The sequence below is a fragment of the Lacerta agilis genome, chromosome 16 (genome assembly GCF_009819535.1).
Source record: "Lacerta agilis isolate rLacAgi1 chromosome 16, rLacAgi1.pri, whole genome shotgun sequence".
In the NCBI taxonomy this organism is placed as follows: Eukaryota; Metazoa; Chordata; class Lepidosauria; order Squamata; family Lacertidae; genus Lacerta; species Lacerta agilis.
In genome coordinates, this window is record NC_046327.1 from 2,870,787 (window position 1) to 2,889,292 (window position 18,506).

General features: G+C 41.7%; 1 protein-coding gene across 3 annotated transcripts in view; it reads right to left on the reverse strand.

Moving 5' to 3' along the window:
• CNTLN (centlein) overlaps nucleotides 1–18,506 on the reverse strand; it is a 160,097-nt gene that overhangs the window by 9,826 nt on the left and 131,765 nt on the right. For all 3 annotated transcript variants that reach the window (XM_033173714.1, XM_033173715.1, XM_033173713.1), the window contains 4 exons: nucleotides 18,146–18,283; nucleotides 16,119–16,304; nucleotides 2,971–3,165; nucleotides 1,453–1,530 (listed from right to left, as the gene is read on the reverse strand). In XM_033173714.1, the coding sequence (XP_033029605.1) occupies nucleotides 1,453–1,530; nucleotides 2,971–3,165; nucleotides 16,119–16,304; nucleotides 18,146–18,283 (597 nt within the window). The remainder of the gene's footprint in view (nucleotides 1–1,452; nucleotides 1,531–2,970; nucleotides 3,166–16,118; nucleotides 16,305–18,145; nucleotides 18,284–18,506) is intronic.

The window sequence follows — 18,506 nt, forward strand, 5'->3', positions numbered from 1 at the left end:
GAGAAGAAAAAGTATCACACAGGTCACAGCGGCAGTCTCAATGGACCCCTCAGGGATTTCAACCAGTCTCAGCCTTGTCATCCTCTATGCAGCCTTCCACTCTGCCCAGAAAATGTCGATAGGAAAATGTTTGAGGGGCCTCTGGTGGAAATTTTTTCATTCTTTCTGCATTGACAGGATGCCAAATCAATATTTACTTCCCACTAACAAGCTGCTTGAGGTCTCAGTAGAAAATATTGTAGAGAATGCGGGAAGACACGGTAATAAACAGCTGTCTGGCTGTGAGGAAAACATGAATTGACTGGAAACAGGTCCATAGTAAAAGGTCACAGAAACCCATGAACTCCTCAGGTGTCCATATCAACTACTAACTTTAAAGGCACATGATAAAAAAACCTCTTTTTCCTAAGACGTACGAGGGAACGGATCCTTTTCTCTCCACCATGGATATAGATAGACTCAATAATTTAATTAATACGTTTGCCGAGATGTATGCTTATCTCCCTAGATGTTCTATTTTCCATATGTATCATTAGCTCAAACAAATACGGTGTTAACCTTTCCTCCATCTCATGCGAAGTCTCAAAAGCTTAAGAGAAAAGGATTTTTAGGAAACACCCTTGAAAATTTTCAATAGATTTTTTTTTGTAAAAAGATACTGAAATGCACTTTAATTAAATCTGTACTTGAACCTCTCAGACTTAGGTGAACTCTGCCTAAGGTATTCAACTTCCCTTCTTTCCCCAAAACTTAAGCAGGAATGGGCTGAGTGTAGCTAGGATTGACATTTTCTTCCAGCCCCTCCGCCTGTTTCCCTTTGCCATATTGAGCAAGTGGCTTCTCACCTTGCAGGTGCCACTAGGAGTGGGGAGCAAGGTGACATCACAGGAGGCCAGGTGAGATGTGCACTGATCACTGCTTTCGGCTTGGCCAATGCAGCTTCCCATTGGAAAATAGGAAATCCAAATAGGGACCTCCACCTGGCATCATTATTATCATCAATTATTTCTTTGTAGGAAGGGCTCCCGGTAGGCGAGTGAGAAGCAGAGCTTTTGGACCAGCCAGCCATTTCCTCAGAAGAGAAGCACTCTGTTTCTTACTCAGATAACGGGCTCCTCTCCCACCAGGAATTGGGAAATCACTCCAGATCTACCGTGCAAATAGCCTTTGAAGAAGTTCTCCTTTTTCAATGGGAAGGATCCTCATAAATACAGGAAGGAGGTAAATGAGACTCCCACACTCCTTTGGCCTTCTTCACACTGGGAACTGAACTCTCCCTATCTTAGCTGTCAAAGGTGGGTGATAACAAGAGGAAGTCAGCAAGTGTAGCATATATTTTCTGGACAATATTGTGTAAAAACAGCATCTTTCCAGTAGATAAGCAATTGCATGCCATGAAATGAACAAATTATAGCCATGGTTATACTTGATGATATAGCAAAAACCAAGCACCTGTCCTTCAAGAAGCTTCTGTAAGTAGCCCATCCATTCTTTGTCGCTTTCATATTCCATCTTCATCTGTTGTGTTTCCTTAAAAAACACACACCAAAATAAATAAATATTGGTGCACAACAATTCCTCTATTACAGGGTGCAGAAGTTGGGGCCTGCCACCCCTTGTCAGCCAGATCACCCTGTCCACTAGCAGCGACATTTAAAGGGATATAAGAAGTAGAGAAAGAAGACTTTCCTGTCCCAGGCAATACTGAGCAGGGCTTTCTTCAATGAAGTCCCAACCCTCAGTATAGCTCCACCGTGTTGTTAACTAGGATGTCAGGTCTGTGGCTTCTCGAGGCACAAATGGTGGGCCTCCACAGCTGATGATCCAGTGGTTACAGAACTTCAATCACAAAACATGTGGCTTTTGGACCTTAGCATGGGGGATGCATTTGAGGGACAACTCCAAACTCCCCAAGGATCTGTGGAATAAGTTCTTTTGAACCTTGTCCGTTTATTCATGAGCAGTTTGACCTTTCCAATAGATTTAGACTACATCCCAAAAATACTGAAGTACTGTTTCTGAGGCACATGGATGGGTAGGTGGGGGGGGGGGTCCCTGGTCCTGAATGGGCTAACTGTGCCCATAAAGGACCAGGTGTACAGCCTGGGGGGGGTCATTTTGGACTCACATCTGTCCAAAGAGGCACAGATCAATTCTGTGTCTGGAATGCCATACTTACTACTGGAGAAATTGTTTACTCGGAATTGGAGGGTATGAAATATTTTGCATTTAAATTGTCACTCGTTTCTGAGCAGTGGCAGGCAAGAAAAAAGCGGGGAAGGCCCAGAGCACAGTGATCAAGAAAACATGCAGAAGGACCCAAATTGAGGCTACAATGCATCACTGGAAGTAAATTGACTATCCCCTGCATGCAAAGATAGGTTCGAGCAGATGAAAACAATAGTGGGTCCAATGATCAAGAAGGCAGTTTCCACATGTGCTGTGGAGGGAAGTGAGGGGCAGGTGGGGCTCGTCAACCTGGAAAGGGAGCCCATCTAGGAAAACTCTGGTCCTAAACCTCCATTATGTTCATTCATGAGAAAGGCTTCGGGAAGAAACCCCAATGAAAAATCTGTCCCCGCTGCCTTGTGGGACATCTTAGGGAGAAGAAAAGTCCAAGGAATAAACCATACAAACAAGCAATAACCCAATACATACATAGAATCATATAATCTTAAGAGTTGGAAGGGACTCCAAGGGCCATCTAGTCCAACCCCCTGCAACGCAGGAATCTCAGCTAAAGCATCCATGGCATACACCCAGTCTAATCTTGTTATTGCATTGGTGGAACCTTATGGTACAGGGTGGGTAAGAAATCAGAAGAAGAGGAGGAAGAGAAAAAGGAGAATAAATTTATAGAGTCTAAGTGACACTGTTACAGCCCACTGAGTTAAATGAAGCTATGGCCAATCCACACCAGCAAAAGAGGGGGCTTCCTTTTAGCAAAACCAGGTGTTATTGGTAGCTTACCTCATCATCCTCAACATCAAGTAAATTGTCTAAATCAGTCTTTGAAATATTAAGGATAGATGCTGCCACGTGCTGGGCTCGGTGAACAGACGCTTTGGAAACGCTGTTGCATTTTTTGTTTTCTTGCATTTTTTTACTACATCTGATTCGCGTTCTCATCTCTTTCACGCTAGACTGCAACTCTGTGGCCAAACTCTAAGGAAAGTGAAATAAAGAAATAAACGATCAGTACATTTCCAGATCACCTTTCAACACCTTCGGTCTTCATATTGGCACATGACAAATGCTTTAAGGCATGGCTGCAGTTGGGGTAGAAGTCATAATCAGAATAAAGTAGGCTGCACATGACATGTAGGTGTGTAACTGCACAAGCACACGTGTGTAATCGAGAAACACCCCCATTTGCTTGGCATATGTAGAACAGAGCAGAGTTCTGGATCGACTTTGGACAAACTTTGATGTGTTGAACAAGACAGTTCTACAAATAAACCACCCTATTTATTGTTTTAAAAGAACCTCAACACGAGAAACCATATGAGGTAATTAAGTTAAAAATAACAAAACCCTGCCTACAGTCCCCAAAAGCTGCCACAGCTGTTATCCTCTTTTGAATTTGCCTGAATATTAGACCCGTGTTAAACTTTGGTTCCACAAGGGGGTTAACGGTGCATACCTACTTATTCAATAGGATGAGTTCAATTGAGTTAGTTAGGATTTACTCCCATTTAAATAGATTTGCAGCCTAAAACCTGCAATACTGTATCACCTAAGAAAAGATAATGCATCATAAAACATGCACATCACATGCCATATGCTGCCTCATTGGAGCGAGCTTCTATTGGTGATAAGATTCATACAGTTGTTCATGAGAAACAACAACAACAACATGGAATTTATTTTGAAATAAAGTTAAAAATTCAGGCAACAAAAAGGGAAGAACACATGTAACAATACAAGAAGATCACTGATCATAGTCCTTAGCCATCATTAAATTTTTCCACATAACTCCATACCCTCCAACATGAAAATAGGGGCGTCCTAAGGAAAAGTGGGACATTCCGGGATCAAATCAGAAACCGGGGTGGCTTCCGTAAATCCGGGACTGTCCCTGGAAAATAAGGACACTTGGAGTGTCTGTTATTTATTCTTCGTGTAGCACTGTCTGCGACAGAAAGAGGGGCAAAGCTATGGTCCCGTTACAATTCATTACATGATACGGGCCTTCTGGGCCCATCGACGCCATCAAGGCCGTATTGCAAACTTCCAACCTCCAACACTGAAAGTATGAAACTAGAGAGAGGATTTGCCTCCAGGGATAAAGAGATGCATAATGTTGCTTCTGTTGCTAGATCTATAGCACTGGAGGGCAATGCTGCAATCCAGCACATTGATTTCAATTGTTCTTAAGCACCTCTAACTGAATACTGGATTGCAGCCCAAATGGCTAATCAGCAGGCAGGACTTTAATAACTCGTACTCCACTGATGTTTTTGTTTTCCCCTGTGCTGGATTCTCATGGTAACTGTAAAATTATCCCTGGTGTTCCCCGACCATCAGTGCCACAAGGGAAGCATTGCAGTTTTGAATATGTTTTTAATTTTGGTAGCAAATAATTAAATGGCAAAGAGCTTGAAGTTTTTACAATGGAGGCGCGCATATGTTTTAGAGGCTCGTGATCTATTTTCCCACTAGAGTACTACAGAAGATAGAATCCCCCCTGTGAAAACTCACCAACCCAATCCTTCTTAAGTAGCTAATAAGTTCAATGCTGAGTATGTAAGGGAATGATCAAACAGTTTCACCAGCAGCACTAGCTCATACTGGTTTGATGGAAAAGAGAGAGAACTACATAAATAACTGTGAATTTCTGCGCAGCTTTAGAGATCACACCTGAAATATTCAGTCGGCCTTAAACAGCTGGCATTCAGACATGATCAAAACAAAAGTATTATCTGTCAGCTGAAAGCACTGGCTTAGCATTGGCAGCAAATGAGAGCCAAAGTCTGATTAAAGAACAAGTAAGTGGTTTATGACAAAAATTTAAGCAGAAAGGTGGAAGAATATGGTAGTATATAGAAAGGGGAGTCACCACACTCAATAATTCAGTGAACATCCAGCCGTTTCCCACTAATTCAATTGTAAACAGCTCTGAGAACGTGGCTGATACGGAGGGGTATATATTTTCTTGAAATATATATATAAATAACTGTGAAAGACAGCAGACTACTTTTGCTAGCTGTGATTTCTTTTTCTTTTTTAAATAAATGTGTCAGTCTCCAACCTCTGTCCTGGGTAAAGCTGGTGACCATCAATAAGCACAGGAACAGCTTGGTGGCCTTCTGTAGCACAGTTCCAAGCACAGGAGCCAACTGCAGGGGGCTGTGGGTGCTTGGGCACCCACAGTAATATAATTGTGAGGGTCGGGCACCCACAAAGTCAATGAGCAAAGCCAGCAGGTGGCAGTGGCACTGCCTCAGAGAGAGAAGAAGTTCAGCTCTGCCTTCCACAGCCAGCTGGTGAGGCACCGTTTCTGGGTTAGGGGCTTGGACGCTGAGTGAGACAGAGTCTCTCTGCCTCCGAGTGTGAGCCAATCCCCACAGAAAAAGGATGCCTTGCTGGCTGTGGAGAGGAGGAGGAGGAGGAAGAGGAACGACTGCCACAATGCGGACATGCGACATCACATGCACTACGTGCAGGCATGTGCTTGTCAAATCACATGTTCGCATTATGACAGCGGGCACCCACAATCTTGAGAGCGAGATGGCTCCCCTGGTTCCAAGAGCAGCCATGGCTAAGGAAAACACGCCAAGCAACGTTGCCCGTCGAGTGTCTGCACTGCTAAACATGACAGAAAAACTGGCTTATGAGGGGAACTACTTACAGAACCCACAGGATGGAACACCACTGAAATGCTACAACTTCCTATTTCAGGTTACACAGAGGTATTTGGAGTAAAGGGTGAAAGAGTAACCAAGTTCCAAATCTTTGTTCCTACATGCATTCATGTTTAATGTGTCATTAAGGATAGTGTTCCACTAGGCATTGCTCAGAGTAGACCCACTGGCATTAATTGATGCAAATTAGTCATGCTCGTTAATTTCAGTGGGTCTACTCTGAGTAACATTAAGGGGAATACCACTAAAAACATCTGTATTGCCACTCAGGCCATCAGCCATTGTGCTCTCTACTGCCTTCAAGATCCAAATAGAAGGTGCCGTTTGAGGCAAGTTTCTTAGTACTTATTCAGACTGGTTCTTCTCTGCTGGATTGTCCAATTTCAACAGAGCACTAGTTGCAAAATAATAAATAAATAAATAAATAATATAAGAGCTTTTGACATGCATACACTTAGCACTGTTTATAACAGTAATCACTTTTTAACGAATGGTTTTTTGTTTTTCATTTTGGTAGTTTGTTTGCAACAGTTTTTTGTAGTTTGTTTGTAATAGTTGTATTTGTATTTGTTTATTGTGTTTTTTGTTGATGTTTTGAAAAAGTTTATATTTATATATATATGTGTGTGTGTGTGTATATATATACACATATATATACATATATACCGTATATAATTACTTTATTTATGGATGCTGTGAGCCAGCCAGAAGTAAGATGATAATAATTGTTTGCGGTCTATAATAAAGGAGGGGGTGACACTCACTCTAAATGTCACTCTTGGGATAGAGGGAGAGAAGATAGGAACTCAACCTGAAGCTGGAAAACTCGAGAGCTACACAAATTTTTATTTCCTGCCACACATAGTAGGTGGTCATTCTACACCCATTTTTTTATTATATTACTGAAAAGAAACAAACTGGACATTTTTGGGGGGAAACCTCATAGGCACCCATCCCTTTGGCTTCATTTCCCAGTGGTTTCATAAAAGAGCAACAGAGAATCACTGGCTATACTGTTACCCGCTAAAATGACTGACCACACAGATTATCTCATTCTAAGATGTGACATGTAGAATATGAGTGGTATACAAAATTTGCAAGCTGCACTGAGTTAGGATAATGCTATTTGCTCACTGACCTTAGGATTGACCTTAGGAGTATGAAACAAACAAGAATCGATCAACGAAGTTCTCCACTTGAGTGCCAAATCACAGTTTGGTGATTGGGAGCGTCCACTGACTCATTACCTCCCATTTCCACGTCTTACATTATTGCCAGCCATAGCTTGCCATGACATCTATATTGGCAAACTAAAATTAGCACGGTGTCTTCAAATAATGATTTTGAAATGAGTTTACAAACTTACAATTTGCCAGCTCAGATGTGGCAGCAAAATATGGGTAGCAAAAATCAGGAAGTGGAAGAGGAAACCCAAACACAAGTGAAAGAGGGAAGGAGTGTGAGCCTCAAGGGAGGACCCAGTTGCCAAACCACTGTTGATTTGAACCATGGAGTTGAGAACACAGACTAACGGGCTTTTCTGCTCAGTACATTTTCTTCCCTAATAATGTATGTGTACAGAAAAACTGAATGAATGCCTCCCTTGTACAAAGCATGGAACCACATATAAAATTGATTACAGTATTATGGAGCACGGTTACTGGTGTGTGGAGTAAAGCACTCTAATTTCAAGACTTTGGTTTATTCAAAACATGTTCTTCAGGGAGGAGTTGTAAATGTATTTGAAACATATCTAAAGAGATTTCTCTAATTCTGAAAATCCATTTCTTATTTCCCTTTACTCATTTCACAATCTGAGATTTGGGTAATCTGAAATCAATAGTTACAAAAGACTACTCCTATGGTAATTTTCCTACTACATCTTGAGAACAGCTTATTTCTTTGATATTTCTGCAGTTTGTCAGCAGTTCACTATGGGCTGAAGAAGACAAAAGACAGTAGAAAACGGAGATCGGCAAACGGAAAGAGCAAGGCAGTGTTCTGATAAATTCATGGAAAACTAATGGAAATCTCTTCATTTATTTTAACACAGTCTCTTGTCTCTGAGACACTTGTAGGCCTGGATGAAACCTCTTTGATTTTTTTTTTGCTCATGCATGCATTGATAAAAGATAGGATATCATTCTGTGGATATACAGTGGTGCCCTGCTAGACGAAAATAATTCGTTCTGCGAAAATTTTTGTCTAGCGGGTTTTTCGTCTAGCGAAGCAGCAATGACAGCCGCGCTTTCGCTAGACAAAAAAAAAAGACGAAAAATTTTCGTCTTGCGAGGCAACCCCATAGACTTTTTCGTCTAGCGGGGCAGCCTCCCGCTAGACGAATGCCTTCATCTAGCGAGGCATTCGTCTAGCGGGGCACCACTGTAGGGGCATGTTAAGGGTCTAGCCTGCATACAGTGGTACCTCAGGTTAAGAACTTAATTCGTTCTGGAGGTCCGTTCTTAACCTGAAACTGTTCTTAACCTGAAGCACCACTTTAGCTAATGGGGCATCCCGCTGTCGCTGCGCCTCCAGAGCACAATTTCTGTTCTTATCCTGAAGCAAAGTTCTTAACCTGAAGCGTTATTTCTGTGTTAGCGGAGTATGTAACCTGAAGTGTATGTAACCCGAGGTACCACTGTATTTCAATTTCTATTCCCCCCCCTAAAAAAACCCCTAAGTTTAGCTGTAATGAGGATCCCAAAGGGACACCAGGGCTTGAAATTGGAACTCAAACTAAGGCTGGGACCTTGGCCCAAGGCTGTGTACCCTCAGATCTCAGAGTTCTTCTTAAATCCAGAAGAGAAGGTTAGTGGAAAAGCACCCTCTGGTTGGCAGGCAATGTGGAGCCTTTGGTTTGGTCAGGCCTGGTGTAAGTACTAGGAACCTACAGTTATGCATTTCACTGGTAAACAAAGCAGTACCTCTCAAACTCTAGCATCTAACTCAAAACACCTACATTTAGATTTTGAGCGTATTTCTACTGTAGTCAGTACCCATGAAACTTTCCTTACAGCATTTCAGCTCCCAGGAATCTTAAATGTCCTCAAAGACCTAGAAATAAAGGTCACACTTTTACTGACCTTATTTGATATTCTCTCAGAAAATACATTTTGAGCATTAGCTAAAGTCTGCTAACATTTTTGTTCAGCTTTGTCAGTCTGAGCTTTGATCTACTGGCAAATAATAAATTAAGAACCGCTAGTCTTGTTCAGTGCTTGGAGAAAAGCACTAAAACTGTTGGTACCATAAGCAGCAGAGCATTTGTATAGCTAGTATACTATCCCCTGCCAGGTTACAGTTGAATGGCAAAGGTTATGCGAACTTAGTAAAACATAAAACTAAACACTGATCAAAAATATGTGATAATCAAGTTTTGCAAATGGTTCCGGATGCTTTGAACTGAAGCATGCTTAAGTCTTACACTACTCAGTTCCAGAGCTTCAGCAGCATAAAATTTAGAAAGAAACAGGAAAATACTGTTTTTTAAAAAAATGTCTAACCCATCTTCGTGAATAATAATAATATTTAGGATCATTAACAATTTCAATGAACAGAAAGATTACCAAATCAGCAACAGAACATGCAAGAAGTTCAAGAATTAAAACTGTGGTCCGTCCCTGTCCCCCCCCCCCCCGATCTTCCAGGGTTCTTAACTGTGCAAGGAGCTCACCTGGGTAGAACAGGCTGCAGAAGAGGGGTGTTTGTTTCTGTGTGTGTGTGTGTGTGTGTGTGTGTTGCAGGGACACCAATGGAAAAGTGTGGAAGGAGCCACTGTCTCTAATCTCCCCCTCACATGTTGGTAATCACAGGGTGGGGGGGGAATTGAATGACTAGGACTAGAGATCCAATGCTTAATGCTGGTAGTTACCTATATCTTTCTGTCAGGATAAGCAGGGGTATGTCCAAAAAACCGAGAAGTAATGGTAAATGACTAGCGTCAAGATTTCACAAAATTCAGCTGGTATTGTCAGAATTCACCACATTTTCGATACACCCTGTAACATAAGATTGCTGAACCATACCACTGGGTAAAATAAGAAATCTTTTCACAAAGCCCATGGATACATTTTTTAAATGTTATATATGCTATCTGTAGTCCTGGAAATGTTGACCAAATTATGTTTTGTCATCCGTGAGAGCCAGAAAATGAAAAGTTTCAAAAATTAAAGGTAGCCATGTTGACCCATAAGAAAATTTCAAAATACTGAGTTTGAGCCAGTGCGTTGTGATGCCCCTCTCAAGACCACTTATGGGGATCCATATGTCCCCCTTGCCCAGTAATTTTCCTGACCTGTGGATGACCTGCATTCTCCTGACAGCCCCTTGACACATCATGTCTGATCATTGGACACTGGCTGGTGTTGAATATTGATAATACCAAGCTAGATGGACCAATGGCTTGACTCAATATCAGGAAGCTTTCTTCTTCTTAGCAAGAAAAAAACTCTCATTTTTTAAAAATCAATATCTAGATATGGTGGTGATTTAGTAGACCTGAACTTCACAGTATAGCACAGTCTCTGTCTTCACATTCAGCAGAAAAAAGCATCTCCTTGAAGAGATTTCCATATTTTCTTTTGCCAAAATAGAATTGGTTGCATGTACAATGCAGGTTCTATGTGCTTGCCCTCTTGCCAAAACAATCTTGAACATCTATCATATACTGTATAGAAATAACTATGTGATTGTACCCAAAAGACATTTCAAGAGCCAGAACAAATAGTTTCACTGTACCAGTCTACGTTGCTATACTGCAGCAACTCTTTAAAACAAAATGTGCTTCTATATTAGTTATGTGAATCAGTTCTATAGACACTTGCCTTCTCAGAATCATATGAGCAGCTGCATTAGATCAATAATTATACAGTGGATGCTTGGGTTGCAAACGTGATCCGTGTGGGAGGCGTGTCAGCAACCCACAGCACCCGCAACCCGCAGCACCGCATCTGCGGGTCGCGATTCAGCGCTTCTGCAAGCGCCGAAACCCAGAAGTAACCCGTTCTGGTACTTACGGGTTCGGCGCGGAGCGCAACCCAAAAACGCGTAACCTGCAGAGTTCACAACATGAGGTATGACTGTGTGTGTGTGTGTGTGTAATAAATACAGTAGTATCCAGACACAGTTTTTATACTGTGATATTGAAACTCCCAAGGAAATGTACTGTGTCCAAGTCATAAATGGAGCCTAATTTCCAGCACAGCAGAAGTTTTCTATTTTTCACCTGGAGCAATACAGAGTCTGTCCAACATCTACATTATAGCTCCTGGTGTACTGTACGTATTTCTTACCATATGCTAACGCGAAACAGCAAGAATTCAGATATTCACTTCATTCATTAAAATCCAGATAGCCTATTATTTTCCCTTTGCACTCTAATAGATATTCACTGTCACCATCCAGGCTTCTGATTCAATTTGCCTAAATCCCATCTGAAGAGTAATCCTGATGGAGAATTAATTTAATCACCAATTTCTTCTCAGAACCATCAACTGTGGCTGTTTCTTAATACAAGCATCGGCACCTGACCTGCCACCAAAGCGAAGCCTGGCGAATAGAAAATAGTCAGCGAATCATACACATCAAGATTTTCCAGAGGAGTCGTGAAAATGCTCCCATGAGCCACTTGTGGTAGTCTTCTAAAGAAGCCAGCCTGGTGACCTTCGCGTGTTTGAACTATAGTACCACGGACAGCAGGTTAGGGAAGGCTGTTCTAACACATATGAAAGTGTTTAAATTTTAAAAAAAAACTATTCTGATTTATTTTGTTATCACACATATTATGGATGTCCACAGATTGGCAAACTCACTGCCTGGCGACAATTGTGCAAATGCATCATAATGGAATTTTTTTCTAATCTTAACTAAAATTACAACTGTAAGATTGGGCTAAAATGGACCAAAAAGTTCAGTCTTTGCTTTCAAACTGCTCCAACATTAAGCTTGCAACCAAAAGCCTTATAAAAGGAATGGTGCTTCCAACCAAAATTGTATGATAACATCTATCCAGCCACAGTAGAGAAGCCAGGAAATCTTAGTTATCATCGGGCCACATCCTATTTAACCAGTATATTGCTCACACAATTCTAGGGCTCTGATCCTAAACCTTTTCCCTTGAAATAGGTCCCACTGAACTCAGTGGGGCTTACTCTGAGTAGACATATTTTAGATTGCACTAATGTAGTCCCAGAGCAATAATTAAATCAAGATCTATAAAGTATGAAAAATTCAGCTTGTTAATTAAATGATGGAGTATTTGGGGCATTTCTGCAGTATCTGCTGATATTAAATACTAATACAAAGCCCTCCACTTGTAAAATGTTACAAAAGCTGCTTTATTTCCACCAATCATACAATATAAATATGTTACATTAAACTTCTACTATAAATACCAAAACTGATAGGAACATGTAGATGAAAACATCCCACATCCTTAAAGGAGATATTTGACTGAAATTACTATCCAACAAGTTTTCATTTTTTAAAGAAAGCCTTTCACACATTCCACATTCTCCAGTATCTCCCCTCAAGTTCAAAATCTCCCAAATGCATCTATTGGTGCAGACACAGCTGACAAGAATCCAAGTTTCCTGTAGATAAATATGATGGCTGAAAGTAACTCAAGGCTGAAGGCTTTAGGGTTTGACAGTACCGTGAACAAACGGATCAGATCACTCAAATGAAGAGAAAAGGTGAAAGCAGTATGGACAGCTGCTTGGCCAATAACCTGGGGACACATACTCTTATCTGTAGGATTGGGGTGATGGGCGGCTGAACTGAGCACGTTGTAGCAGAGGAAAGGGCAGCAGTGTCTACAGTGAGCAAGAACTATAATGCAAAGTAAAGGCATAATGCAAATTACAATCAAACTGAGAAATGGTACCGTGTTTTGTACTGATGCAGCCCTTACAGTGCTGAAGGTCAAAAGCCAAGGTACGTTCGTACGCCTGGTGTACACTTCAAATGCAGAATGTGTGAAAAGGGTCTCTGTCATTCACTTGAAGATACAGCCGTCTCATAATAAGGGCCGATACAGGAGGGAGAGACATATCAAAGTGGAAAAGGGAAGAGCAAGGTGAGAATAGAAGAAAAATTGGCAGTTTCCTAGAGGGAGAGGGTAGAGATGGCACAGAGTATACTTCAAAGAAGGAGGTGGTGCCAGGGGGAGGAGCACAGGTACTGCCTCATTGTGCTAACTTAATTTCCCTATGTGCGGTTTTAGTGTGAAATGTTTAAGAAGTAGTTTTTAGGTGAAGTATATAGTGCTACTGATACCCGAGGAAGAATCTCAGCTGTTATTTTTTGGTAACACACTGTGTTTAAAAATGGGTTTCAGAGGACTCTCCTTGCATAAATATTTAGCAACTAGGTGAATTCAAGTCAATAATGGCTGCTCTGCTCATCATCAATATCTGATTTCCAGACCACATCTTTATTTTCTTGCAATTTATCTACCAGGCACAATAGATTAACAGTTTTCAACAAAATGCATATTGACCTGGTTTTTTTTTTAATATGAGGTTTGTAACTGTGTATGTTTTAAGATTGTCACAGCACAAATATGTAGAAAAGGGCAGTCTTCACAAATAACAAAAATGTGTGAAGCTGCTGATTCCTTGCAACGGTTAACCATGTAACGGTGTAACCATATAACAGCATTTCAAGAGTATAATCTAAGGCATTGGGAAGTCATTTGACATGTTGCCATTGTTAAACAAATGGGAGCCAGAAATCCCAGCTGATCAACCTCAAATCACCTGAAGATCTCCCAGTAGATCGCAATCGACCCTTTGCCTACCCCTGATATAAGATAATAGAAAACTCATCCTATGATGGTGGATTTGTATGTAGACAAAATGACACTACACAAATGGAAGGCAGAAACACATTTGGGGAGGACTTAAAAGTTTGGAGAAATAAAATTTTTAAATTTTTTTAGGAAGTGATGGGAAACAGAAGGATGAAAAGGCACAAACCGGCTTAGTTAGGATTCAGCAGGCTTGGTAGGTATGGAACGCTGACTGGCTGTTAATTTTTTATGCCAAGATTGGGAGAGAGATGCAAGCCTTGTTTGTAATAGAATGGAAAAGGGTTGTGCAAGGCTAGAACCTTGAACAAGAGCATTCTATGCTACAGTAGGGTTGCCATATTTCAAGAAGTAAAAATCCAGACACAAAAGTTGTTGAGCTCCCGCCCCCCCATGCAAATTTCGCCATTCCAATTGGCATTTCAATATGGCAACCCTATGCTACAACATTCTCTATACTGCTGAAGTAACATGCAGTAGAGCTTAGTATCTGAATAGTGTAGAGAGGATCTGCACCAGTGCTGCACATGACTACTTGCAGCTGGCACTGGCCTGGAACATCACAGAATCATTTGAGTTGGAAGGGACCACGGAGATCATCTAGTCCAACCCCCTGTAATGCAGGAATCTTTCACCCAATGTAGGGCTCGAACCCACAGCCCTGAGATTAATAGTCTCATGCTCTACCAACTGAGCTATCACTCAGGAGATAACCATACAATGTAGAAGAGCAACATGAAAAGCAATGAGTCTTGTGCGCCCTTAAGGAGTAAATACCTGTATCATGGTTGCAAGCTTCCGGGCACTACAGGTGAAATCCAGTTCACCAGATGCATGCGCTGTTATACTCAATTAGCAGGTATGTTTATGCATGAGTGTAGTGTTAAAAATGTAAACAGATAGTACTGAGTAAAATGAAATGCCCAAAAATACAGATTGTGAGAAGTATGCAAAACTACTAAGCAGTGTTGAGGAGTAACAGATATTCTGGCACTAGTACATTCCTAAACACACATAGTGGATAATACCAAATATTATGGGGATTTTGTATAGGATCTTGCCATAGGGGCAAGATGCAATATGGGGAAGGTGACCTGGGGATGCTGTTTCAAGCAGGCTCCCTAACCATTTTATTACGTAGAACAGGACCTTGGAGTTGATTTCTGTGTGTTCAGTTTGAAGAGGTCAAGATCTGCATGTGGCGAGTTCCTTGACTTTCAAAATTAGTGTTTTCTCTGACATGATAACTTTGGAGCAATGCTCCCCTGATCTTGTTTGGTCTACTTCTCACAAATTGTGCTCAGCTAGAAAAGTCCTGTCACTGTAAGCTCATTCCATTGCATTTTGTGCAGTCGCAGTCCAAAGCACAGCAAAATGTGCTTATGTTCCAATGAAATCCATCAGTTCTAGGTGTGCTTAGCAGAGGAGAATTGTGCCCTGACCATGTTAATACATGCAGCGACACATCTTTTGAGATAGCGTGCTTCCTCTTCTTCCTCTGAAAGCTACTCAGCTGTTTTTAGGTTGCCGTATGCTTGACTGTGTTTATTACTGACTATCCAAAGTAGTAATTAGCTTGTTAGGTTGTCAGCAAGCAAGTTAATTTCATTTAGTCTTTATTAATTTCACTCCTGCTGGCAATTTCTTTTTAGCTACCTTTGCTCTTGACAACTTGGCAGTGATCTTCTATTCAACAGAGGGAGGAAACATAACTATGATATTTGGAGATGGCATTTATTTGGAAAGGTCTATTAAATTAAATTTTAAATGTTGATAGAGAAAATAGGATGTTCTATTCCAGATTCATAACAGGTTAAGTCAAAGCAAAAGAAGCCCTGTGACATTTATCTTACTATGACCCACCTTCATAGATACTGCTGTTGCTATTAGTTCTGCGTGGGGTGGGGGGACAGCATCTGCACATGCCTTTTTCTGCCCTGTACAGCTAACAACCGCTTTTTAGCAGGAGGCAATTTACCTTGGAGAAACTGCCTGGGAGGAAAGGGTTAAACACCTTCCAAATCAAGACCCCCCCCAATCTTCATACACACCCAGCCCTTAATAGGTCTGCTATTTAGCAAAACAAAATTCAGTGGATATCCTATTCACAGATCTCCTGTCTGGTTTTGCTGTCTTGGATGCTGGGGATATGCTGAGCCAGAAGAAAAAATTGTCCCAGCAACAGTGGATACCCCAAGTGCAGAGGCAGAGATTTCACCGTTGGCCCGTCTCACCTTCTGCTAGATGGACAATAGGAAAACCCTGAAGTCTGGAGTCCACAGGAATATTTGCATTAAATTAGTATGATGTAGGTCAGCCTTCCCCAACCCAGTGCCCTCCAGATGTTGGAATACAACTTCTGTCATCCCTGAGCACTGGAGAACACAAGGTTGGGGAAAGCTGACCTAAGGCATGTCAGTAAACCAAAAGACAAAATTTTAAAATACCTTCACAAAGGTAACAAACTCTTCCACCTTGTCATTGGACATCATCAATTTTTTCTGCAGTACTTCGAGTGCCTGTTCACTTTGCTTTGCCAAGCCATGAAGTTGCTGAGAGGCAGTGGTTTCGAGTTCTGTCATGGCACATTCCGCCTCAGCCATTTTAGCTTCTAGATTGGCGAGTTTAAGCTCCTGAAATAAAGCCACATGAAAATGATACTGGTATACTTTTTATTCAAGAGCAAAATACCCTAAAGTCAATGAATCAAGCCAGGAGAGGGATTGCGGGTTTTGTGGATACATAGTGAGTCCACAAAGTCCATTGTGTCCCATTTTTAGGAAGATCACAACCTGGTTACTTCACCCTTAGAGTGGGGACATGCTTAGTTCTTTTCTGATTTCATGAAGAGTTGGAATACTGCACAGTTAGAAGCTAGAACAAGAACAACAGCATAAGTTAAAAACTGTATTTTATATTCAGCTTCCTTTACCATGCTGTCTTCTTCCAGTGTCACATATCTATAACGGTATCTTTACTTGATTTGCTTAAGGTTACAATGATTTTGTACATTACTCTCTACCCCCAGAGTGGCCTGCTGCCCTCTCCCCTGTCCCCACCATTCTTCCTCAGCTGTTTGGGGTTAAACAAACTCAGAGAAAGGATCTATGTATTGGTGTGTCATACCTGGCTTAAAACTAACTGCTGTTTCCTTTGGACTGTATCACATAGTTGTGGATTTTCCACCACCGAGTGCCTTGGGCTCAATGAAGCCTTGCTGTCCTAATATGCACTCAGGGTATGTCCTGCCCATAATACGAAGGTAGGGTTTTTGACCCAGTAGGAGACAAGAGTAAGCTTTGAGTTCATAGGTGGCCTTCATTCCATCTTTCTTTCCTCCTTTTTCTAGGTACCAACCCATAAGGCAAGGTGAGGCAGCAAGATCCACAGAGGCAGCAGATCTGGAATGCATTGCCCTCTCCTCCTGCTGCTGCCTCTCCTTGGAAGCAGGGTCTGTAGACTCCTTAAGCCAAAGCCAAGGCCACCTCTGCAATGGCCCTTTGCTCCTCCCATCCCTGCTCCCAATGTAGAATTTTATTCCCCCCCCCCTTTGTTCCCAATATACCGTTCTTCCCTAGTGGGGGAGTGCCATTGTGTGGTTCGCCACAGGTGCCAAAATGCACTTAACAACAACACTTAAAACCTCTGTCTCTACCTAAGCTAAAAGAACAATATGAATAGAAAACCAAGGGAGAGCCAAAGATATGCTTTCTACATAGAGCAGGGGTGGGGAACCTATGGGCCTCCATAAGTTGTTGGACTGCTGTAATTCCTGCGAGTCCAACAACTATCTGGAGGTAGTGGCGGTGTAGGAGGGGCACTCGGCTTCCCCAGCTTCCAAACACTGCATGTTGTTAGTGCTCTCTGGGGGGGGGGGGAGGCATGGGTAACTTGGCACTGTGTGGTGCTGGGGAGCCCATCTGCCTCTATTGCCATGGTGCCCCTGAACAGCGCCAGACTCCTCCCTGTGCTCACCCCTCCCCTCACACTGTGTTTGGAAGCTGGGAGAGCAGCAGTGCCCCCCCCCCGCCCAAGTTTCTCATCCCTGACCTAAGGATAATGATGGTGGGCACCACAGGAGCATGTTCACATATTCCCTGACTGCCCCAACCAGAAGTTTCAGTCCTTGCTTCTTGAATTGCGCAAAAAAAAAAGCAGCTCCACTGAACCCATTTTAGGGTGCTACAAACAGGGGCATATTGAATTTCATTACCTAGGCTAATATCACAGAACATCATACTGTGATTCATTTAATTCATCTTCAAATATGCATTTTGCCATTACATTTGTATCTTGTAAAGGCTCCAAGTCCAAGAGAATAAAAAACCACAGAGATACCGCTACGGGTAGAGTGAAAATGCAGAGTTGATGACTTCACCACTCTTTTTCTTTGGGTAATAAATACTGTACATGAAAAGGTTAGGTAGAAATAAAATATTCTGTGTTTAATCCAAAACAATCTGTAGCCATGTACCTTTTTCTCCAGCTCCTCCTTAGCTTTGTGATTCATCTGCTCATATTGTGCCTTCTCTTTCGTAGCTACATTAAGCCTTTGCTTTAGTGAATCAATCGACGTTTTTTTGTTTGAACAATCTTCCGTCAATGACTTTACCTGAAGTAACACCCAGATAACAATTGTTATTAGGGAAAATATTTAAAACATTTCAAGGGGAAACTTAAAACCTTTTGCCAAAATAACAACTACATTTAATTGTAAACATTTCTTTTGCCAGTTTAGGTGAAAAGGCCGGCAGCTCTCTTCCAGCTGCTCCTGCAGGGACTGTATCCCATGGAAATCAATAGAACTTATTCACACATAACTGGCTGCAGAACTG